The sequence below is a fragment of the Cheilinus undulatus genome, linkage group 8 (assembly GCF_018320785.1).
Source record: "Cheilinus undulatus linkage group 8, ASM1832078v1, whole genome shotgun sequence".
NCBI classification, from domain to species: domain Eukaryota; kingdom Metazoa; phylum Chordata; class Actinopteri; order Labriformes; family Labridae; genus Cheilinus; species Cheilinus undulatus.
The window spans coordinates 32,919,948-32,945,319 of NC_054872.1; the positions used below are offsets into that span (position 1 = coordinate 32,919,948).

The following is a 25,372-nucleotide window of genomic DNA, read 5'->3' on the forward strand; positions in this document are numbered from 1 at the left end:
CATTTGGCCAAATACTTTTGTCCATAAAATATATATAAGTCCCAAGTAGACAGCCATCTAATAGTTTTATTTTACTCTGTTTTTCCATGATAATGACTTTATTTCTAAATACCCAAAAAGAATGGCTGGAATTGATATATCATAGGAAAATCAGTATTGTTATCCCAAGATAATTAAAATATTTATTTGTTATCCCTGGTTAAAATAAAATCTATGAAAGCATGGCCATTTAGGGCTTCCCTACAATGTATTAAAGGCAAAAGGCTACAATCTTTAGAATGGTATATATGAGGTTTGCTGGGTCAACAACTGCTATTTTATTCTATTCTATTCTATTAAAAAGCACTTAATTTTGGTGTTGCTGTTTGCTGTGAGGGAAAGCATGCATGCTTGTTATAGCATTGAAATAAGTCAAATAAAATAGAAATATAATGAAGCACAAAAAACCTCTTCAATGAAATAAAATCACAAATTTGCAGTTCTTGAATTCTGAAAAATGCGCGTTTGTACAAGATCTTCGGATGCTTGATAGCCAGATTAAAGTAACCTTTATATCAAAAATAAAGGTTGCAAAAGGGTGATAAGCATCCCGGACAAGGACTTTATTTTATTTTATTTTATTGTTTTAGTTCAAATCTTCGGTAGGCCATATATATCCTAATCGTTCTCATGTGCGACAAACATGAACACAGTATACGTTTAAGTCCTTCTGCATTTTCTTCGATTGCAGTTTTTTACAACCAAGAACTTCACTTATTTGCTGGACTTCGGCCTCCTGTGCTCTATCTTTGTACGTTAAGGTTTACTTTTTACGTAGGCTGGATACGCTCTCCGTAGGCTTTCTTATATTTGCTTCCTCGGCTCTGCCATGTTATTGACGTAAATCCCTTCTAGCATACGAAACCATCGTGACGTTACGAGACTCCAAGCGATCGGTGAGGCGTTTTGTGGGTCATGGAGGAGGAAGGTAAATAAAATAACCAGGCACTAAAACACGCAGCTGCTGGTTTCGGAAAGCTACCGGGGAGGTTTGACACCGAGGCGGTTTCTTTTTTTTTCCTCATACGGCTGTTATCTCAGAGGAGCCACCGGAGAGGATCGACTGTCGGTTTCGGCTAACAGCAGCTGCTGTCGGCGGTAAGATGAACATCACGCTCCCCGTCTATTCATGCCATGTCTCCCCTCATACTACAGGAATGATCTCTGCACTGGCCCTACTGGAGCTAGCATGTTAGCATAGTGAGCTAACGCTAGCTACACCCGCTATTGTTGCAAGCCAGAGGGGTCGTTTACTCAGTATACATGCTGGGTTTGACTCGCCTTTAAATGAGCGCGTTGGCCTCCTGAGAAGAAATATTTTGAGAAATGTTTACCGAGCTAATGCAGCTGTTTGTGCATAAAGCCATAGCTGGCTAATGTACAAAACAGAGCTATCAGTTACTGATTTGACACATGACAGGAGTTAGACCTGCCTGCTAGCATTTAAAGCACTGGGCTGCATTCAGGTGTGGTAGGTATAATGTTTATGACATTTTATAATTAATATATGTTAAACAAATAAAACTGAGTTTATGAAAATGTGCAGAAAAACAACCTTTCTCCTCAGGTAATGTTTCTATTTAGGATTATGGTATGTGAAGTGAGCGAGGTGACACAGTGCCCTACCTGTAATAGTGTTTGTATGAATATCTCTGTGTAATCCTCTTACATTAAGCCTCATCATCGCACAGAAGCTGCTTGAATAAGTTGAATAAAATGTTGAATCTGCAGCCCAGGCATTGCCAAAACAGTGATGGGAGGTCCACCTGTGGCTTGGAGACTTCTATGTGTAATAATAAGGTCGTCAAAATGTCATATACTGCTACACTTCTACATACAGCGTGTTTTTTAAACGTCTCAGTATTAATGAAAGTGTCAACAAGTACAGAGAAACCAAATCACTCCATCTCATTAGACGGGTGTGTTATGAGAGAAATGAGTTTATCAAAAACTGCAGGAAAACTCCTGAACAAGCAACATTGGCTTGTGTGCAATTTAGCCATTGTGCAGGATTTTGCTTGCATTTTTTAAAACACATAATTTTAAAGTTCATTCAACACACTTGAAAGTCTAAGGAATGATGAGGAAAAAAGAAAAAGGTCTGGTAGTTCAGGCAAACTCCACAAGCTTATTTGTTCATATAGCCACAAAGTACAGCTGATATAGGGCTGTTTTTATTGACAAAATAATGGTTTTAAATATCAGTAGAATTGCCCATATCTGCCAATACCAATATCATGCCGATATCTTTTATTTATAATTTCTCTAAAAATTAGCCAATCTTGGTTGCCTAGAACTTTTTGCCATGGTACTAAAGCAGATATTAATTTTGATTCATTTTTTCTAAAATGATATAAAAGATTACATTCAAGAATAATAAACACCTCAATGTATAATATTTTGTGCTGTGTTTGAATGTTACCAATGCTGAAATAGAGTGAATTAATCAAGGAATTGAATTTCTATTCCTGTCAGTTCATAATGGAAATTTTAATAGTGCGTATCCCTGTAGGGGGGTTAGAGATGTTAAGAAGGCCAGCATGTACAGTGGTTTGTCATCTGTTCATCCCTAAGCATGGATGTAGGTCAGTGAGCGGAGCAGCAGGGTGCCCCCACAGACGACTTAAAATCACTGTCGCTATTTCTATTTGCAGTCTAAACCATTGAAAGAAAAGTTATTTTGTTATTGCTCTGTTTTGTAGGATGAGGTCTGTCATCACCAGAGTGAAAAGGGTCAAATTGGATGTAACACGACATGTAATGCTGGTGACGTGCTACCAAGTCTGGGGATTATATTGGTTTTTGTCCCTATTTTAGCCTGAAACCACCATGTTATTTCCTTGAATGCAAAAGTGTGTGTTGACAAACTGCACAAAAATCCCTTCAAGACAGAAAAAAGTTTTTTTTTTATTTAGGAAATTACATGCTAAAGGTACAGTCAAATCAGAAGACACAAATACAAGACTCAGTGCTGCATGTTTTTGAGGGTTTGAGGATACTGAGACAGGGCGGCTCTCCCACTTCTCAATGATAGTAATTATATTTGATGATTTTTGTAAATGATACAGATGTTTATTTTTTTGAAATTCTTTCTATTAAAGTCTGAACAGCAGGCATCATACACAGTGTATACATGGGAAAATAGCTGAATTTACTACGTTTTTATTCTTGAATATTTAGAACTATGTACACCATGAGGGGGAAGTGAAGTGTGCATACAAGATCAGTCAAAAACAGACTTGAGAGGAGGAAAAGCACAATAAAAACATATAATACTGTATTTTTAGATTTAAAAATCTGTCTGCAGAGGTCTTACGTATTTAGCCAAACCCACTTGGTTCAGAGTTTAACAAAAAGTCATTCTTTCCATAACAAATATCTTCACAATATCAATCCACCCTATATTCTGAGGGTTCAGGAAATAACCAGCATCTAATGATGACTTTTTTAGGCAGAGGTTAAACATGTATTTATTACTGCTTCTTGTGTGAAAATCTTTACTCCATAAAATACTGTTTAAAATTGTAGAGGTAAGTCTATTTTAAGAATATTTATAATGCTTTATGAAACTCTAACCAAAAGGATTTTATCACTGGACACCCAGCATTAAATGTTTAATTGTCTTTTTTCCGCTGTGAAGGTTTCAGTGCCGTTTAAAGCTGAAATCTTCTGACTGAGTGAAACATTGCTGTGCTTCTCTCTGCCCAACGGGCTGTCACATTCGCATTATTAACAGTTTACCCTAAGCCAGGAAATGACATAGAAAACAGCAGATGGAGCTTGATTTGGGTTACGTGACATGAGACTATCCGTGCAGTTTTTGGGCACCCGTAAGATTTTACCTTGTTTGGCTTGTCAGCCCAAAAGAGACCAGAGACAGTAGGAAATGGTCTAGATAAGAGGTGTTGAAACATTACTGCTGGATGATATACACTGACTGATTTTAATACTATTTTGTGCTTTTTCAAACTGTCAATTTAGCCCAGTATTTCATATTTGGTGTTATATTTTTTTATGAAGAAAAAAAAACGTTGTTGGGTGTTCTTGGGATAATTGAACTTCTCTGTGAGGAACAGGTCTGCCCACAGAATTGACAGGGCCCCTGAAAAACCCAGAGAATGGGCCCTCCCTAATTCTGATTAATTGATACTAGCAGTACATGTGTTTTTTATCAGTAGCATTGGTGCTAGAGCCTGACTGACGGCTACCTGATTATTGAGCTGAGAAGTGTGTCAAACTATTATTTGGTTCTGATTTGGAATGATTTATTTGTACCACTTTTTTTTTTTACCACTTTTAATGCCCAGCTTTGCACAATTTGTGCCTATTTTTGCCACTTCACACTAATTTTGTCATAATTAACCCATTTTCAACACTTTTCTCCCACCAAATTTTACCTTGTATAACACAGTTTTACCACTTAAACACATTTCTGTTCATTTCTTACACTTAAAAGCCATTTTTGTCACTCTTAAACCCATTCTAACATTTTTTTCTGCCTGTTGTTGCCACTTCTAAACCAATTCTGTTATCTTCTGCGTGTTGTTGCCTCTGTTGATCCATTATTGCCACTATTAAACACTTTACACCACTTTTTATGCCCGTTTTTGCCAAGTTTGACTGAATTTTACTTTTGGTTGTGCCAATTCTTGCTAATTTCAAACCATTTCTGACAAGCAATTATTGGCTTGGTTGACTCCTGTTACAACTGTAATGCCCAATTTTGCCACTCAAACCAATTTTTGCCACTTTCTGCCTTTTTTTCTCTCTGTTAGCCCATGTTTGCCTCTTTAAACCCATTTCTGCCACTTTTTGCTCCAATTTCATCACCTTTTCTACCCATTTCTGCCTGGCTTTGCCACTTGCTGCCTATTTTTTTGCCTCATTTATATAACTTTTGCCTCTTTTAATCAATTTCTGCTACTATTAAAATCCCATTTCACCACCTATCCTGGCAGTTGTTGCTATTTTAACCCATTTTAGCCATTATAACCCAGTTTAATTCAGTTTTTTAGGGGTTTACATTTTTAAGAAATAAATAAAAAAGATATTTGTTGCTTTGATAGAAATGGTTATTTTTCATGTAAAAAATTTAGTACGGATTTTACAGCTTAACTTTACAATGGACAAGAGTGTTGCTTACTCCATGGGACCCATGTTTTGCTGGGCCCCAGAAAGCTCTCCCCTTTCCCCTTATAGGTGGCCTTGGGGAGAAATGCTTTGTTTTGTTTTACATAATTTTAGAAGTCACCCTGATCAGCTGTCACCTTTGTTTGCAAGTTAAACTTGTGCAATTCATCATTTTAATTTTTAACTTTGACTAATCTGATTTGTTTCTTGAAGACAGATTTTTGTGCATCTGTCTAAAGTAAAAGTGCAGTGATATATCTCTCCATTTGCTCCTCAGTTCACAGGTGTTCTGATTGGGTTTGCCTCATCATTGTGTTGCCATGGCGATGCGGGAGCTGGTGGAAGCAGAATGTGGTGGAGCCAATCCCCTCATGAAGCTGACCGGTCACATGACAAAGGAAGGGGGGGCATGGCGGCACCGCTCAACACCTACAGTGAGCACCTTGTGGATATCCATTAGTGGCTGAAATAGCCGAACAGTTTCCCACAGAGTACAAACAGTATTTTAGACTTTCAAGTGAAACTGCTCGTACCTTATACATACCCTCTTTCCCCTCAGATTCCCCCTGCTGCGATAGAAATTGCAACTGAAGAAGAGGTAAGTCCTTTTGCTTGAGCAAAATTTTTGCCTTTTTGTTTGACAATAAGTAGCATAAGTCCCCCAAACTGTGCTACACCTTCTCAAATTGTCTCTTAAAAGTAGACAGACCTTGATAGCTGCAGTAAGATGTTTTATTTTTGCTTCAGCTTGTAAATGAGTTCCTTCAGGCCCCCCCACGACCCCCACACACCTTTGACATGGGTCAGCTGCTGGAGGAAATGCAGCAGATCGACCAGCAGACCTACAGACAAGCTCCTCAGAGAGGTACATCAGTGTTACTCTTTTTGTCTTGTATTTTATTCAGTGGGTCTAGGTTTTATCTGCATGGTCTCTAGGGTATATTTACAACATTTAAAGCCCCACATGTTTCCATGTCACAGCCCCAGATGTGGCAGCATTGGCTCTCTCCGGTGACTGGGCAGCTGAGTTCCTCTCAGGTTCAGACTCTGCCTCTGCTCCGGGTCTCACTGCCCTCGGTGATGCGGCAGATGCTGATTGGACAAGAGAATTTATCGCTGAGGCTGCAGGTAAGTGTAAAGTCTTCATATTTTCTCTTTCTTGTTGTTTGACTCCTGTAATTCAGACTTCAGTGAGTATGTACTTAATCTGTCTGGAGTCATCAGCTGTGTATCATCATTTTTTTTTTTTTTTTTTTTTTTTTTACACCCAAGAAAATTCTCTTTGATGAAAGACTTTGCGCTATGCGCCCACCAGCTGTGCCCTTGTTTTTCTCTGCTGCAGATCCTGGACGCTGGGCAGAGGAGTATCTGGAGCAGTCAGAGGAGAAGCTGTGGCTGGGAGATTTGGGAGACAAGGAGAATGAATGGTAGGAACAGGAGACGGGGGACGTTGAGGTTCTGAATCTGTTTGAAAGTTTTTCAAAACCCAGTTAAGTTTTTTCCTCTGGTCCGTTTTTGAATTTTACTTTTTCTGAGCCCTTTTTATAAAAACTTCATTAGATGGTGGTGCTTACAGGCAGAGGGAGGAGGGACGCTAGAGAGCAAGGGAAGATAGGAGACATGCAGTAACCCAGGCCACATGTAATAATGGGACATATTTCACATGGGCGCATGGTGTTTGGTGAGGACTGAACCTCACATTCATTACAGGCCAATCAATAAAGCATACAGTGTATGGGAACAACTGGAGATGTATGGGAATGACCCAGGAATAGAGTACATAACACAAGTTTGACGGGCGACTGTTATCGTTTTTCACCATCAGTGGAGCCAGTTGGTGAATCAAACTCATGCTGAAGCCAGTCAGGAGGAGAACATAAACATACTTTCAACAAGAAAAGCTTTCAGAGTTGTTCTTTTTAAGATAGAAATGTTAATCTCTTCACCACTTGCAAATTGGTCACCAGCTTGCAGTTCAACTAAACCATACCTTGTTCTCTTCAACGTTGACATTGATTGGTCTGTTCAAGTGTTTCAGCTTGACTCTTTGCAAGAGGGATCACCTGATGATAGACACGCAATCTTACCAATCCAACGGCTCTTCAAGACTTAAGATGTTTAGAATTGCTTTTGCAACTGTTAGTATCCTGTACTTGTGCATGGCTGTGTTGACATCTTCCATGGAAGTGCACGTCAGTCACGCCCGAGACCACTTTTTCAAGCAGACTTGGGCATGGGGCCTGTGTCAGGAATTCTTGTCTTCATTCTGATCCAATGAACTAGACTTTGGGGTCAAGTCTATGGGCTGGGTTCCTTGAGACAAGACTGTGTTTGTGGCTAAACAGTTGTGAAACAGACTCAAAGAGAAGGACTGCAATAGTGTGGCCATAAATGACAACTAGAGATAAAAGATAGAAACATAGTTATTATTTGTTTTTTTAGCATAGATTCATCGGGAAGAAAACCATGTGTGTTTGTAGGGCAGATTTTATAAACTGCCCTTACATTTTTTGAAATCCTGTGATGTTTGACTTTCTACAAGCAAATCAGTCTTTATAATGAAGTTATGAAAAATCATATCACTTAGGCAGTGAAAATATGCCGATAAATGTGGTTACTTAAGTAACAAGGCAATAAATGTACAACGGGGGCCACTCATGGAGGGTAAAGGAGCACAGAAGAAGAATGCTTTTATTGCATTCATGAACCTTGACTATACTGTTGTTGAGAGGATATGTTATTACCTGTAACAGTCTTTTCTAGCCTGGTCCAATGATGAGGTCAGCAAAGAAAATATCTGTTACATGGTAAAAAGGACCTGACCAGAGAGTAAAATCCGGTTATATAGAATAATAGGCTACCAGATGTCCCCTAACATAACATACAGTCCTCAAACACAAAGAGTGAAAGCCCAGCATACACATGATAATTATGACCAATAAATCTTAAAATGTTGTGTCACTAATTCTTGGTCTTTAATCCAACAGGACAAAGGAGTATCAACCAGGAGAGGAGTTGAGGCAGACAGCCAATGAACTTGTCTCAAAGGTTGATGACCCCAAGTTACAAAACACAGAGGTGAGCAACAACTTCATGTGTACCTGATGGCAGCTGAAACCATGTGTCATTTCTTTTGACATATCTATCATCATATCTTTCTGTTTCTGTTTTTCTTTAACATTTTTGTAAAGTAGTCCTTTGCTTTATTCTGGCTTTTAAAGGTGCATCTTTGCGTTTAAAGAAAGCTGTGGGTGTGGAAAGAATCTTAAAATGAAAATATGACCATAGAATAAAAATATAAAAGTATGACCAACTGGCAGTGATAATGGTAAATGCTTTTATGCTGTTATTTGTTTTTTTTGTTGTGTAGTTCCTTCGATTCATTAGGCAGATTGGCGAGGGCAGTGTGACAGTGGAGAGCAGAACAGACAAACAGCTCACAGATAAAGCTCAGGCCCAGGAGGCTCAGAACTGGGCCTCCAACCTCAACCAGGTACGAGTCTCTGCCCACTGAAGAGGGGGGGGCATGGTTCAAAACCAGGATTACACTGGGGGGCATAGTGTTTTAAGTTTTTCACAGTAATGTGTGTCTCATCAGCCCAGCATCTGATGAGGAGTAATATTTTCCAAAAGCGTAACCAAAGCAGCCTCCCTCTCTCTGTAATATGAAGCTTGAGGCTGCATAGCTTTACTGAGGGGATTTATTCAGCAGAGAGAAGATTCTTTAAAGTATCTGCTTCTTTCTTTTATATTTAATCTTACATGTGTACTTAACTGTCAAGCAGTGGTAATTCCCATCCTTACTCAGTTTTTCAGTGCTTTATGATTTAACTGGGGTAATACACCAAATGCTTTCTTCAACTTTAATGAAAGCAGAAAGGGGCTGATGCAAGAATTTACATTTAACTAACTTATCCCAAAAGTCAATTCTTTGGAGGCCTATTTTCACCAAAAACACGAAGGTTTATCAAAATAACATTTGGAAAAATTCAAACAGTTGAGGAAACTGGAAAAAAGTTGGAAAAAATTGGAAAAAAAGTTGAATTTATTTGATAATATTTTAATATATCCGTTCATATTTAATTATAGCTTCAGTTTTACTCTCACCTTTTTGTTTCCTAATAATTTTTATTGTATTGATTGTTTGAAGATGACGTCATGTCACAGTGAAGTACTCTAGTTGTGGGGCAGGAGGGGTTTCTGTATAGAGAAGCACTATCAAAATGCCGGAGTTTGGATGGTTTATGGCTCTGCCAACTGAAAAAACTGTGGGGTAAAAAACAGTTTTAGCTACTTTTTAATCCCTGAAAGTAGTTATATGTACAGGCAAGAAGTTTCAAAAGCTCACAGAGAAACAGGGACAGACATGGATTCAAAACCTCCTTCTACAGGCTGAGCAGACAAATGCTTGTGTTTGGTGTGTTTCAACTAAGCAACCCCATGTTGTTCAGTTCAGTTTGGCACAGTAAACCATGATCTTTATCTGTTCAGACTTGGTCACTCCAATTGAAAATCCTTCTCTTTTTAGAGATCTGGATAATTTGACTCACCCTAGCATTAGGAGGCAGTTCAGCCACTTCCAAACAAGTCTTTATTCATTACCAGTTTGGCTTTTTTTTTTTTTTTAGCTTTCTCCCCTGCAACTTCTACACACTAATGTTAAAACAGGTTGGCAGAAGAGTGAAAACTTCTTTCACATCATGAAAAGCTTTTAGTGTTGTTTTTGTTCTTTATTTCATACAGAAACGTGGTCGAGTTCTAGTAAAATTGACACAGTGCTAAAGCTACATCTGAGGTAATCCCAGCGGCAGAGGCAGCCATTACAATCAGCTTTCAGTATAACTAAACTCTACCCATAGTGCAACTTGGTGCAACTCTGAAAAGTATTGTCACTCACCTTTGGTCAAATCCTGTCTGAGACTCCTTTATCCTCCCCTGAGTCTTAAAAAAGAAAACAACTGAGTATCTCAAATTTTACCTTGACATAACATATTTTTTTTCTAATTTCCTCATGCCTTTACAGGTACATCTCAAAAAATCTTAGAATATCATGAAAAAGTTTAATATTTTTTGCCACTCTTTTCTGAAAGTGAAACCGATATATTGTATAAACTTGTTACACATAGAGTGAAATATTTCAAGCCTTTATTTCTTGAAATGTTGATGATTATGACTTACAGATAAGAAAACCCAAAATTCAGTGTCTCAAAAGAATTAGAATAATACATAAGATCAATTTAAAAAAAGGATATTTTAAACAGAAATGTCAGGCTTATGAAAAGTATGTTGATTTTTATGCACTCACTCGGTTGGGCCTCCTTTTGCATGAATTACTGCATCAGTGCGGTGTGGCATGGAGGCGATCAGCCTGTGGCACTGCTCAGGTGTAATGGAATCCCAGGTTGCTTTTATAGCGGCCTTCAGGTCATCTGCATTGTTGGGTCTGGTGTCTCTCATCTTCCTCTTGTCAATACCCCATAGATTCTCTATGGGGTTCAGGTCAGGCCAGTTTGCTGGCCAATCAAGCACAGTAACACCATGGTCATTGAACCAGCTTTTGGTACCTTTGGCAGTGTGAGCAGGTGCCAAGTCCTGTTGGAAAATGAAATCAGCATCTCCATGAAGCTTGTCAGCAGAAGGAAGCATGAAGTGCTCTAAAATGTCCTGGTAGATGGCTGCGTTGACTGTGGATTTCGGAAGACAACACTCGGACAAACACCAGCAGATGCCATGGCAGCCCAAATCATCACTGACTGTGATGTGGATGTGCAACGTGGATTCTGTGCCTTTCCGCTCTTCTAGGACCCAGAGTCTGGAGGAAGAGTGGAGATGAAGAAGGAAGATGACCTGAAGGCCGCTATCAAAGCAACCTGGGGTTCCTTTACACCTGAGCAGTGCCACAGGCTGATCGCCTCCATGCCACACCGCATTGATGCAGTAATTCATGCAAAAGGAGGCCCGACCGAGTATTGAGTGCATAGAAATCAACGTACTTTTCAGAGGCCTGACATTTCTGTGTAAAATATCCTTTTTTTTAATCCTATGTAATATTCTAATTCTTTTGAGACACCGAATTTTGGGTTTTCTTATCTGTAAGTCATAATCATCAACATTTCAAGAAATAAAGCCTGAAATATTTCACTCTATGTGTAACAGGTCTATATAATATATGGGTTTCACTTTCAGAAAAGAGTGACAAAAAATATTGAACTTTTTCATGATATTCTAATTTTCTGAGATGCACCCGTATTTCTGTTGTATTGTTTTGGTGGAAATGGGCTTCCTTACTGTACTATCAGTGTGTAGCCTTAAATCCTGTCTATATTGACTACCTTTTCACCATGGCTCCATTGTACTTTTATGCCCTCTAACTATGACATGTATACTTCCCATTTTTGACCCGCCTTTCAACTCTCGGCTTCCCATCCCCTTTAACAACCACCATCCATCTACTTCTTCTAATACTCAAAATTACTCTGCCCACCCCTCCCAAAAAAAAAAAAAAAAAAAAAAAAACCCTCCTCGCCAACCGCTCCCTCCTCCTCAAAACATTGCCCCATTCCCCACTGCCACCTCCTCCTCGCCTCCTGCCATAGTTCCTGACGGAGACGGGGGGAGGGAGTCTTCCCTTGGAACCCCCAGAGAGGGATGAGAAGATTGAAAAAGTTAAAGCTAAACAAGCAGAGCAGTGGGCCAAGGTCATCAGGCAGGTAGGCCCTCTGTGGTCTCTGCAGCTTTAGGTGTCTGTTTTCTTTAAGGTGTAGAATTTAAGTTTGCCACATGTGTTCAACTTTCTCAAACACATAAGCAGCAAAATAACACTCAGAATGTAATTATTTTGCTGCTGTTGAGTGCTTTTTTTCAGATTGAAAATGTGGGATTTATTTGGGAAGATGTAAGAAATGAGTAGGAGAAAATAACCTTTTGATGTTGTTTTTGTGTTTCATTTATTTCTCCTTTTCATTCGCTTTCCCTCTATACTTTTCCTTTTTTAATGTCACCATCATCAGCTTATATAAACTTTTTTAATAACCAACACATGTTGACTCGAGTAAACCACTTCTTTGTGTAATTCAGGTGTCTGAAGAATCGGCTGAAGCCTGGGTAGATGAGTTTGCCACAGCGGGGCCGGATTTCCAAGAAGCTAAAGCTGCAGTGGAGGTGAGAGGAGAATCAGTGAGCCAAAGCCAAAGCTTATGCAGTAAATATTTGTTTGGACCAGCTGCATAATAGAGGTTAAATCACACTGGCACTCTGAAAGTTTAAATGAAAAGTGATGCAGGAACTGTGGATTATGCGCAAAACACCAGACTAGGCAAGGCCAGTTTGGGGTGTATTGATAAGTACATGCAGGAGTAATTCAACCCCTATCTGCACTGTAGGGATGTGTTAAGCCTGATGCCAGAGTAGCTACACTGAAATGTGGCCAAACTGGTGATGGGAAAGTAAATCAGCACAGCTTTGTTTGTCATAGTGGAAAGTCCCAAGAGTGAGCTGTGAACACGAGTCACGTAGAAGCCGGATAATGCAAATTAGTACAGAGTTGCTTGATTGTCTGCAATGTGGAATCTTACCCTGGGAATGTCAGGCACTCACTGACAAAGATCAGCCATGAATTTATTTATAGGCCTAAATGAACAAAAAACATGTAATCCAAAATTCTGGTTTAATAATCTTGCCTGTTGTAGTTCTACTTGTCTTATAGAAGTTAATCGAGCATCTTTAATTGTATAAACAAAACGCAATGAACACACTTTAATTTATTTATAAAATATGTCTGAAACAAAGTATGATATTTGGTGAGCAGACTCACCTAATTACGTGTTTCTACCATTTGTCAGAGTGATGTGGATTTCTGGGAGAAGCTGCAGCAGGAGTGGGAGGAGATGGCAAAGAGGGATGCAGAAAGCCACCCCTGGCTGTCTGACTTCGATCAGCTACTCAATAGCTCTTATGACAAGGTAACGGTCTACCTGCTCTGCATAGATTTATGCTGAGAACCCTGACCTGTTTATATATATGAGGATTTCAGCAGTTTTTCACATGCAACTTTACTTGTGGTCTAAAAGTGCATGAGAGTCAATATGTTTGGGCCTCTGTTACTGATTCTGCATGATCATCTGTAAGTAATCCTCTGCCTTCGTGTGCTCACAGGGTTATCAGTTTGAAGAGGACAACCCTTACATGTCCCACCCTGACCCTCTGTCTGAAGGGGTGAAGAGGATGGAGGCAGGGGACATCCCGGGCGCTGTACGCTTCTTTGAGAGTGCTGTACAAAGAGAACCAGACAACCAGCTGGTGAGACTCGCATGTGGTTTCCTCTGCATTTTTTAAAAATTTCCCGTAAGCAGTGAAGTTTGTAATATCTTCTCATTGAACTGCAGGCTTGGCAATATCTTGGAACCTGTCAGGCAGAGAACGAGCAAGAATTTGCTGCTATCAGCGCCCTCCGCAGGTGAGAAATCAGAACAAAATACTTAATAAAATATGACTTCGAGTTCAAAACAAGTAGGGGAAAAATATCAGTGTTCTATAACCCTGAGTATTCTGATAGTTTTTATGATAATCATGGTACTTTTAATCAGTCTTTATTCAGTTTACACAATACTGCTGCTCAGATGTTTTTGCATTCCCCTGCTACACTATTTATTTGCCCCTCTTCTGAAGGGCTCAGTTTAAAATCTTCTATCTAATCGTTAATGTAAAATCTGTAAATCAAGTATTAATCAAGAAGTCACTTATTTGTATTCTCAGCTGTAAGCATGTCCTTGTTAAATGACAAGCTTGCTGACTTTTTTTTTTTTTCCCCTTGCCTGTCTTCTCTCATCAGATGTATAGAGCTGAAGAATGACAACCTGACAGCTCTGATGGCGTTGGCTGTCAGTTTCACTAACGAATCACTGCACAGGCAGGCCTGTGAGACTCTCCGTGATTGGCTGAAGCACAACCCAAAATATCGCTCTGTTTGGGAGCAGAATGAGCGGGAACGCCAAAAGGAAGGTGCCACAGAGAAGGACAAGGAGAGGGATAGGTTCGGGTCACTGCTGCCAGAGTGAGTTTAACATACTTGTTGGAATCAGATTCACATATCCAGTATTGTTAATCTGTTATGATGTGTTTCCACCAGGAGCTCTGGTTTGGTTCGTTAGAGTTTGGTATGGTAAACCCAGATCTTATGGTGCATTTCCACCAAGTAGTCCAGTTTTGCAGTTCAATTTAGTGTAGTAATGTGTGCACTGTCAAAAGTTGGCAAAAGTATAAAAACAACTGAGCCGTACCATCCTACTTTCTAGCTCCTTCTGTTGTGATACCAAGCCTACCTATTTGACCCTAAACGGCAGAGCGAGATTCACTGCAGGCTTACACCTCCACTGACCAAGCAAGGGTACGGGTGGGGAAACGCAAGCAACATCAGAGTTTACTGAACTAAAATGTGCCGAACTAAACCAGATCACTAGTTGGAAATGTGGGTCTTTGTCTCTCAACTTTTTGATAACTCTAATTTGTTTAATTTATTTTTGTCTTTCTGTTCCTCACAGATCATTGTTTACTGATGTTCAGTCCCTGTTCCTGCAAGCAGCCAACTCGGACCCTGCCCAGGTGGACCCCCAGCTGCAGTGTGGTCTTGGGGTTCTCTTTAACCTCAGTGGGGAGTATGACAAGGCAGTGGACTGTTTCAGTGCTGCGCTCTCTGTCACACCACAGGTTAGAGAAGAAACCAGCGATCAGACTTTGCCGTTTACATGCTCTTTTTGTAATTTCTCCTTTTTTCTCTCTCCTATCTGTATTAGGACTATCTGCTCTGGAATAAATTAGGTGCCACACTTGCTAATGGCAGCCGCTCAGAAGAAGCTGTGGCCGCCTACAGGAGAGCGCTGGAACTGCAGCCAGGTTTTGTCCGAAGCCGCTACAATTTGGGAATTAGCTGTGTGAACCTGGGAGCACACAGGTAAGAGAGGAATCTTTCATTTAGTAAAAAATGTATTAAAAGAGATTCATATCCAGTTTGAGCATTCAGATACCAAGTGGTAATCCCTGATACTTTGTGTGTACCTCAATACGAACTGAAAACAGTTTTTATATCTGATAACACAAAGAGGCGGTCTGGAAAAAGTTCTGTCCCTTAGATGCTATGTTTTGTGGACACCAAACATAAACCATAAACACACAATCCTCACTATGAAGCACAGCGGCCGCAACATCATGCTGTGGGGATGCATCTCAGTAGCTGGTCCTGGAAGGCTTGTAAAGGTAGAGGGTAAAATGAATGCAGCAAAATAGAGGAAAATCTCAAGGACAATCTTTTTCAGGTTGCAAGAGAACAACGGCTAGGGAGAAGATTTATTTAAGTACTGGCACACTTTAAAAACCAGTTAACTGGCATGATCTGTTGTATTTTTCCAGTAAACAAAAGTCATTATTTTACGTATGTCTATCAAGCCTTTCTCTGTGTGATTGGAATTGTAGTTATTGGTACCATTGCACAAAGGCTGGTACCATTTTACCTTTTATACATCTTTAAAATGAAAAAATAGTTAAAAAGGAAACAGTCTCTCGAACAGGAGCTGGCTCTTTAAGATCATGAAAATTTCCAGCACTCAAAACAGGCTTATCCATGAATGACAATACATGAGTTTCTTGTTACTCGTCATCTTGAATTGAGTTTTCATTTCAATCTAACTAGTGCCCCACAGGATTTATTTGCTAAATAGTAAACCAGTGTGCCTTTTAAAGGCATGCTTATGACAAAATTAGGGAGAGAAGCTGTTAAAGATGCAACACTAACCTCGTAACTTCTTGCCCCCAATTAATTTGTATTGCATGTGGCCTCACAGCACACAACATGCTGGGATATCAAGTGGCAGTAAGAGAGCTATAGATGTAATGTATGGGCTGTTTTCTTAGTAAGAGTCAGGCAGATGTCCTGATATCAGGTCGTCACTAAAGACAGTGTAAATGCATAGTGTGGACCGACATGCTAAAGTGCAGTCATTTGGTATCCAAACACCAAAAACAGATTGTTAGTCCCTGATAACACATTGTCTGACAACTCCTTTGGCTTGTGGATTAACTTTTGAAAATTGGGATAATTTTATGACTTTAATTCTGTCATTTTTTTGTTTTTAAAGGAATAATTTTGGGTGCAGATAAATTTACCATTACAGTCTAGTACCTTCTTAATGTTAAATGAGTGACTGTTTCCATGGACCATTTCTAACCTTTTTGACCTCCACAAAAGTATCAAATAAAGGCATGACACTATTTTGCTTAAGGTTTATACTGACATGAAGGAAATATAACAATGCTTTGAGGGTTAGTAAATCCAGCCTAACTACAGCTATGGTAAGTCCCTGTCTTAAATGCTAAGAAGGTTTATTGCTTTCTTTTTGTTCTTTAAGGATTTATCATGTGCTTTTTACTTGTATGCAGTATCAGGATCAGCCTGGTGCAACGCAGTTGCTTTTAGCTCCACTAGATGGCAACAGCAGTGTTTTAAAGATCTTTGTTGCCATTTTTTGGTTTATATGTATAAGACCCTGCTCTAGCATGAACCACTGTTATAATAATTACACTATTATACTTTATGTCAGTGCTGGAGGCTTCTGTTTTTGCCTTTTTTGCATGTATCTCATTAAAACAAAAACTGTTTTTCTTCTGTTTTGTCAACCCCATTGAAATGCCAAAGGATCTGTCAGGAAGCGTAAATTTGATATTATTGTTTGAATCTTGCTAATATACATTATTATTCATGTTTGCATTTTACTCTGGTCAAAGCATTTAGTTCAAGTTGTATTAATTATTCAGATCCAGACTCTGTGGCTAAAGTGAGCTATTGTTCATCCTTTTTTGTCCGTGTCTCTTCCTCATCTTCTAGAGAGGCGGTGGAGCACTTTCTTGAGGCTCTGTCTCTACAGCGTCAGGCGGCCAGCGATGGTGCGAGAGTTGCAAGGGGGCCAGGAGGCGCAGCAGCCACCATGATGTCTGACAACATCTGGTCCACTCTGCGCATGGCTCTCAGCATGATGGGAGAGAGCTCTCTGTATGCTGCTGCTGACCGCCGGGACTTGGACACGTTGTTGGCTCACTTTTGCCAGAGAGAGGTGGATGGTGCGGCTGAATGAGAACCAGCCAGGGGGGAGCTAATCATATGTGAGTGCATTTCCCGGGGAGGAAAATGTTTGGGAAACTGAATGAAGAGGAGAGAAATCAGAGTTATGCAGAGAAATGGAGGAAGAAGACACTGTGAATAATCAACCAACCTTGAGATGTCATCTTGTGGTTATTTTCCCTCTAAAGACTTCAGTACACTATTGCAGTATTAGTTTCTACCTGGGAGATGCAACTGACAGTAATACAGTCATGTTACTGTGTTCCACATGTTTGACCGTCCTCGCCTTTCCTACAGCTCTGTTGATCTGTAAAACTGAGTTTATGAAATGTCACTTTGATTTTATATGCATTCTTAATAAAGAAGGTAAATGATGGAGCATGATTGAATCCACTCTTTATTCAGTGGATAGTTATGATTACTATGTCATTCAATGCCCTCACAACCTCTGATCAGCAGCAGGTTGTATGTTGAACTGTACTGTAAATTCACTACAGTTGTGTAGACACAAGGTACAATATTGCTTTGACATGAAAAGAGTACTGCTTTGTATCAAAAGTGCCCCGAGAAGGATCATTCAGGTCCAGAGTACAAATGCTAATCATACTTGCTACAGCGGCTTGTTTTTTCTTTTTTTATATACTTTATTTAATTTTGTAGCAATCATTTATCAACAAAATAATGAAATGACAACCAGCGGGACTGTTACTATTATGTTATTAGTGTACGGTCTTTATATGTGTGAATGTGCTTTTTTTTTTTTTGTTTGGATGGGTGATATTAATTGGAAAATCACATAATTGTAATATCATTGAGAATGGTTTCTCTGGGCTCCCCCCTCTCCTGCTCCTTTTCATATTGCCCTTGTAAAACGATTGCTTAATTGTAAAATAATGCTATATGCCATATTGTGTATTGTAACATAATTGTTGCACTATTATTGTTTTCAGGCTAGTTAAATCCTGACTGCAATGTTTAATATAACATTCAGCAATAAAGCTTTGATTCCAAACATCTGTTTTGTGCTTTTTTTAAATTACTTATATTGAGCAATTTTAATTTAAGGATTTGAAAAGAAACACAAATGCAGTAGGTGAAATGAAGTTTCAAAAGATGCACTTGGAGTAAAAATAAAAATGACTATAATTAATAGCTTTGCCTCTTTCTAATACAGATAAAATACCTGCCTAAACAAATTAGATTTAGTTAATATGTTTAAAAGACAAAGCTTAATGTGGCTAAAATATGCATTAACTCACAATAGTTTTCAGTTACTTATAAAGCATGTCACATTGAAAATTCAAAGCATTGCTGTTTATAATTGACAAGCTACTGTCGCTAAATTAACCTCCTAAGACCCTGATTGTACCTATGAGGGCATTACATGCTGGTATTCCTACAACACAGTAACACATTCTGGCATCTGCTATTAGAATTTTTGAGATGATTGATAATTTGCCAGGAAAATTTCCAGGAATTGTCATTGAAATTTTATTGGTGATTTTTTTTTGATATTTTGGAGAATTTGCTTTCAGAATTTAAGGTATTTTCATGGAAATTTATATAATTTTGGTTGATTTCATTGGACGTTTTTTGGGGGGGCAGTTTGAATTGAAATTTCAGTATTTTTCAGGAGAATGAGGAAAATTTATTTGGAAGTTTGGGAGACTGAAATTTTCAAGGGGAATAGGATTTAACATTTCTGGGTATTTTTATGGAAATCTGAGAAAGTGTCTCGTAAATTTTTAGGAATTTGATAAGGAATGGGGCAGGGGTGGCCTTCAAATTTTCGAGAATTCTTGAATTTTCATTTACATTTCAGAAATTTTGTATGGGCTTTGGGGGGTAATTGAAATTTTGGGTAATGTATTAGCCATTCTTTGGGAATTTGATTAAACATGTTTGGGGGATACTTTGATTTTTTTTTTAATTTGGAGGAATATCCAAGGAATTTGTCAGACATTGAGGTTGAATTGTTTATGCTTTACGATGAAATTTCAGTGAAACATTTGCATGAACTTTGGGGAAGTTTAAAAGTATGTTTAGGAGTTTTCACACCAAAAAAAAAAAAAAAAAAAAAAGAACATTTCCAATTATTTCAGAACTTTAAATGGGAATTTTGTTCATGTTTGGCCTGATCAAGTTCTTATGATCCATCTTAAAAATAAGAAGAGTCCACGCTACACCTCTCTCAGTGACTGACACCATTTCTACCCTGAAACAACTGACCCACAGGTCAACACACAGCCAACACAGCTGCTCGCCTGTGTGCAGCGCAGTATTTTTCTCCAGAGACAGGACCTTCAGGAGATTTGTTCTAACTGTTCAAAGAAATGCTGATCTTTCAAACGTATCAGGTCCCAATTATCCCAAATAAGTGGAGGAAACTGAAAAAGCATTCCAAACAAAAACTCAGTCTCATTAGGTTAAACCCAATATTTCTCTAATCGTGCATTCTTGGTTCGCATTTCCTCAAGATGCTGCCCTTTGAAGTATTTTTCACTTCTCTCCGTTAGTTTTGGGAGTGGCGTGTTTCAGGGAGATAACGTTAACCTTTCCTTATATTTAAACCCAAACGTAATCCTAACATGACAAGGCACGTATTTCATGTTACGTTTCAAATGTGTTATCAGCAGGACAACACCCCTTTGTCTTAGAACGTCGCTCTTCAGCCAATCAGCCGAGCGGAAACTGAAAGGACGCGCAAGCTGATTGGTTCATTCAAAAATAACACGTACGCGACGGCGCCATTTAAATGTTTTAAAAGTCGTGTGTTTCCCGTGTTTATCACAACTGTGGAATAAGTGAAAAGAGAAGTAGCAGCACGCCTGTTCGTGTGTCTTCGTCTTTTGTAAGGTAAGCTAGTGACTATATTCATAAATGACAGAATAGTCGTTGTTAGTTTAAGTAGTCTGCGCTCATTTATACGCTTTACGGTCAACGGTTAGAATCACAACTGTAAAATGTGATTTTATTTATGAATGAAGAGATGAAAGATGCTAACTGACATTAGTTGAGCTAGCCTGTTGTTAACTTGCTAACCACGTACTACTTTTTTTTTTTTTAGCAGTCTCATAAACGATTGAAGGAGTTTAAACGCACGTTAACAAATAATTAAAACATTTAAATGAAAACATAAAACCGAAAAAGAAGTTTGAAGTCATTTTATGTAGGAATATTTTACGAAACTGAAAGAGAATAGAATTAAAGTACAAGAAGTAAAAGTAAGGCATGCAAATATGAGCTACTTTAGTTGTTTTAAAGTGTTACAATGCTTTACATTTTAATCCAAAGTGGTAGGCAATGGTTATTGCAGCTTTATAAAGCTATGTAATTGTACATTGCTCAGTGGTGACATGTGGAAACAACTTTATTGCAGTGAAATGAGTTATTAGCTGTGTAATGTTTAAAGAAAAGAAAAAATACTTGTAACCCAAATTTTGTGATTATAAACTTAGATACTGTTTGTTTATATTGCTGCTTTAATTATTAGGTTTTTAGTTTGAAAACGTAGTTAATTGTGTTATTCTGTTCCTTTGATGCAGTTAACCTTTAGTAAGCATCATGGGATCCAGCGAGAGCAAGATTGCTGCATCTGCATCAGTGAAACCAGAACCACCCCTCAAAAACAAGATTTTACATCTGGACCCACGCTCCCCTTCAACAGGAATTGATCGTACACCCATTCAGGTTGGTCACTTCCCTTAAAAAGCTACACATGGTGGGGTGAAAGGAAAACCTTAAAATAATAATTTTTTTTGTAACATTAAAAGAAAACTGAAACTAAAAAGCCAAACCCCAACAGCAAATATATTCTAACCATGCCTTGTATCTTTCTCAGGTTTTTGGCCCTGTGCCTAAAGCTGTTGCTGAAGTTAAAAATGAATGTCCGCTTTCATTCACGGATCCCCGTTCACCTTCTGTTGGCATTTCGCGGACCCCTGTGAGAGATGTCATGAGAGGTAACTATTTAGATTTCATACCAGCTTATCTGTTTTTAAAAAGTATTGCATGTTAACACTCCTGCTGTGATAGCCATTGTAAATGCCTAACTATTCACAGGACTTGTCCCATCATACTTCAAAAATGCCACAATCTAATCCATTTTAAAGAAACCCAGTTTAGAGCCATCTCTACCCATGAATTATTGGCCAATATCCAAACTTCCTTTTTTATCTTAAGTCCTGGGGACAACTAACCTTGCAAAGCAGATGGATATGCCCTTTTCCTTGTTTCTCACTGGTGAATCCATCTCGCAAAGCTCCTGTCTGAACCATTTGGGCCCGGTTAGAAAGTGACAGGACCAATCAGTGATGAGGGGCAGTACTGCTAGGCAGGGGATTGATCAATGCTAGTTCTCCTTGACATTAGCCCCGCCTTTGCTACTGTTGATCATTGTATAACATTAAAAAGGCTTATGATTGGCTTGGCATTTCAGGCTAAGCATCAGAGCGGCTCTTTTCCTATCTGGCTGACAGAACATTTACAGTAACTCCATGTGACTGTGTCTCTGAGCCCTCTCCACTGTCATATGGGGTACCAAAGAGCTCTGTCCTGGGTACCTTGCTTCTACCTTTGTTTGCTGCCCCTTGGAAAAACTATACAGAGCTAAAACATATCTTTATGCAGATGATATACAGCTCCTATTCTCATTCAAGCCTAGTGAAGCCTATAAGCTGTCCATCCTCTTTTAGTGTGTAAATGTTATAAATCTCTGGATAGCTGACAACTATTTACAACTCAATGCTGACAAAACTGAAGTTTTATTTGTTGGAGTTTAGTTTAGTTAGTTGGAAGTGTGTTCCCATAATCCGGCAGAACTTGGGATGCCTCTTTAATACTGTTCGCCCAGGTCTTCATAGCCTAGGTGTTATTTTTGATCAATCTTTTACATTTGACAACCATATCAAATGGCTAACAAAATCATTTGTTTTTTGTGGCTTGGAAATATTAATAAACTTAGATCTTTCATTTCCCAGTTGAACTTGAAATGCTCTGGCATGCTTTCATAACATCACATATCAATTATTCACTCTTCACCTCCCTCAACATGTCAAACAGGTCAAACTAATTTTCTCACTTCACCCCTTTACTTCCCTTCACTGGCTCCCCAGTACATTCAGAATCAAGACTTAAATCCTCACAGTCCCTTACAGATCTCTGTATGGTCAAGCTCCAGATTGCTTGTCAAAAATCAGTCACCCCTACCACCCCTTGTCTGTGGAACAATCTGCCTCCTCAAGTTAGAGGTGCAAACACTCTACATTCATTCAAGACCCAGCTCAAAATCCACCTGTTTTCTTTGGCTTTTGATACTGCTTAAAAACTTCTCCATTCTGAGCTACGTCTTCCTCTCTGTGAATTCTGTAATGTTTGCTTGTTTCTTATCATGCTTTAAGTGGGAGGCACTTTGGTAAGCTGAAAGCTGTTTTAACATTCTCTATAAATACAGTTTACTTACTTATTTAGTGGACATCGCTCCCCTTTAAATGAAACACACTAGAGCAGTGGTTTTTAAACTGTGAGGTGGGCCTCCCTTGGGGGGCGCCACAGGACTTCAGGGGAGGCACGAACCCATACACCATAACAAAAAGTAATTGCTTTGCTAACTTTGTTGTGTGGGGGGCAGAATGGACGAATTGAAAGTTACAGAGACTACACTAGAGTCAACTATTAAAGTTAGGATTTCTTGAAGTGGTCCTGATGATGCTCAACATTGATGCTGTTTAACTTGCAAAGATGTGTGTGCTAAAGACAGCATAAGGCTGTGTAGACCCTGGGGTCATACTGAGTCAAAGCACTAAGTCAGGGGAATTTTTTGATAGGAAATAAAAGGAATTTTGGTCACTGAAGGTAAGTGAGACATTTAGCACCTTAAACACTAAAACAGCCTCTGCAGGGCTGAAGGTGATGATCTGCTCTTATGTAAACTCATGGTTCCTACTAAATTAGAGTGCAGAGCATACAAATCAGGTGGAATTGGCAATAATTAATTACTGAAACCAAATAACTGATTGTCAGGATAAGATGGACGTTTAAAGAAATATGCAAACCAAAGTATCAACAATATTAAAATGTTAAAAATAAAAATGTTAACTGATGAGACAAATGTTTGAAAGTATAGTTTTAAATTTTTAAATCCTATTTTTTACGGGGTTGGGGTCCGCGGAATAAATGATCTTCGCCTAGGGGAGGCTCACTCGCCCACACTTTGAAAACCCCTGTACTATAGTATCTCCCCATAGCCCAGAAACTCTGGAATGAGCTGCCTCTGTCTTTGCACTCTGCAAAAATCTGTGAGTGACTTAAAAGGTCAGTCAAAGGCTCACCTGCTTTGGGTTAATCATCATTCTCTTCATGAACAATAAACCGTTTAAGCTGTGTGAAATGTAATTTTTATTATGTATGCTTTAATATGTTGCTGTTCCATTGTTGATATTACTATTGTGGTCAAGTGGTGATTTCTTTATTGTTTCATGTCTGTGCAAAGCACTTTGTGACTGCTATCTGTGAAAAGTGCTATAGAAACACATTTTACTCGCTTACTGATAAAGAACCATTTCCAGCTTTGCGTTTCTCACCTTTCGAACCTACTGGTGACATGACATTGTTTCTTGTGTCCCTACAGTGACAGTTGGATCCTTTGCTCGCCGTCTGGGCATGCTTTTCCATAATGAGACTGAAGGTATAGCTCCTGAGGCCCCTCAGAAATGCTTCAGTGACTCTGTGGAGGAGGAGGAGGTTGAGAGTGAAGAGCTTGCTTCCACTGAGCCTCTCTTGACCCTAAAGCCCTCTTTCATCTTCAGCTCCCTGGCTGAACATGCTAATCTTCTCGCCACCCCTGAAAGGCCCACTCTCCAAAGTACTGATGTGTCCAGCCCCTTTGTGCATCTTGATGATCCACAGGTGGAGGTAGAGGTTGAAACTGAGGCAGACTTTAGCCTGGAGGAGGCTGAAGAAGCAAGAGAGTCTCCTCTTAACAAGAGATTGAGCATGAGCCTGATAACATGCCATGAGGGAGCAACCTCATCCCAGATCTTTGCTGAGGTGCACCGCGATGGGGCCTCACCTCCGGTGCAAAGTGAGGAAGTTGAGCCATTCAGGGATGGCGTGGATCATTCATATGCTCTCCCTACTATTGCTGTTGATTCTCCTGTTGAGCCTTCCCTTCCCACTGGTGCACAAGATTCCCCAGCCCCTGTACTGTCAGAGCAACAAGCAGAGCAACCACCATCTTCAGTGGAGACAAAAGAAATTCTTAAAGAATCAACTTCGTCAGAACCACCAACTGTTACCAACCCAGAACAGCCACAGCTCTGTACCGGCATCCGCTGCCCCACCTTTGACTCAAAGAGCCCAAGTCAGGCTGTGTTCAAGCCGCAGTGGTTGGGAAAAGGTTTCGGAGCCCCTGGGCTGAGATCTAGAGGAGCACAGGGTGGAAAAAGTGTCTCTTCACCTCTTGCTGTCCGTGTTGCCATGAAAAATGCAACCAATGAAAACAAGAGGCAGTCTGGAAAACTGAAGCAGAACGGTGTGTAGAAAATTTGTTGCTCCTGATAACCTGTAAGACGTCGTTGTTTGACATTCCTTTTCTTTTTTTATTTTTGAAGGTATCGAAGGCCGTTCCCCACTTCAGACCCTTAAAAAGACCAACTCACCCAGGGATCAACATCCACAGGTAATGCAGATAACCTTTCATACCCTGCCAGTGATACATAGCTTCAATTACTCATTTGAACCTGTACAGATCTTCTTTAGTACACAGTGCTGATTAATGTGGTTGTCCAAAAGGTGAATATTAATGAACTGATGAGGTAATTTGTTCTCCTTTTTCTAGATGAAGCTGAAGGTGTCCACCCCAGATAAGCAGAGGCTCGGACAGGTGGACCACAGAGTGCTGGCGGTGTGTTTGGATAAGGAGAACCGATGATTCACTGTTCAGCATTCTGCCACTTTTGTTTTTTATCTTTTAATTACACAGGCTTTTATGTGTACAGCATCTGAAACGGTGTGCTCTGTATATATTACTTTAACTTCCACTTTGGACAGTTGTCTATCCTGTTTGTCTCTTGTAAATAAAAATAAAATTATTTC

General features: G+C 39.4%; 2 protein-coding genes across 5 annotated transcripts; both read left to right on the forward strand.

Annotated features, from left to right (window-relative positions):
- Nucleotides 1-887: 887 nt before the first annotated feature.
- pex5 (peroxisomal biogenesis factor 5) lies at nucleotides 888-18,292 on the forward strand. 3 transcript variants are annotated; one of them, XM_041794119.1, is made up of 17 exons: nucleotides 888-967; nucleotides 1,081-1,137; nucleotides 5,447-5,603; nucleotides 5,729-5,767; nucleotides 5,917-6,034; nucleotides 6,151-6,297; nucleotides 6,512-6,596; nucleotides 8,157-8,247; nucleotides 8,540-8,662; nucleotides 12,247-12,330; nucleotides 13,011-13,130; nucleotides 13,324-13,467; nucleotides 13,554-13,624; nucleotides 14,000-14,221; nucleotides 14,709-14,874; nucleotides 14,961-15,118; nucleotides 17,045-18,292. In XM_041794119.1, the coding sequence occupies exons 3-17, from the start codon at nucleotides 5,490-5,492 to the stop codon at nucleotides 17,289-17,291; spliced, it is 1,929 nt and encodes a 642-aa protein (XP_041650053.1). In that variant the 5' UTR covers nucleotides 888-967; nucleotides 1,081-1,137; nucleotides 5,447-5,489; the 3' UTR covers nucleotides 17,292-18,292. The 3 variants fall into 3 exon arrangements, with proteins under 3 accessions (XP_041650053.1, XP_041650052.1, XP_041650054.1); XM_041794118.1 differs by having other exon boundaries at nucleotides 914-1,137; XM_041794120.1 differs by lacking the exon at nucleotides 8,540-8,662 and having other exon boundaries at nucleotides 914-1,137.
- Nucleotides 18,293-20,024: 1,732 nt separating this feature from the next.
- On the forward strand, nucleotides 20,025-25,372 carry cdca3 (cell division cycle associated 3). Of its 2 annotated transcripts, none has more exons than XM_041793840.1 (6): nucleotides 20,025-20,134; nucleotides 20,824-20,968; nucleotides 21,120-21,240; nucleotides 23,907-24,809; nucleotides 24,889-24,956; nucleotides 25,116-25,372. In XM_041793840.1, exons 2-6 carry the CDS (start codon nucleotides 20,843-20,845, stop codon nucleotides 25,206-25,208), a joined length of 1,311 nt encoding a protein of 436 aa, XP_041649774.1. In that variant the 5' UTR covers nucleotides 20,025-20,134; nucleotides 20,824-20,842; the 3' UTR covers nucleotides 25,209-25,372. The 2 variants fall into 2 exon arrangements, with proteins under 2 accessions (XP_041649774.1, XP_041649771.1); XM_041793837.1 differs by having other exon boundaries at nucleotides 20,079-20,129.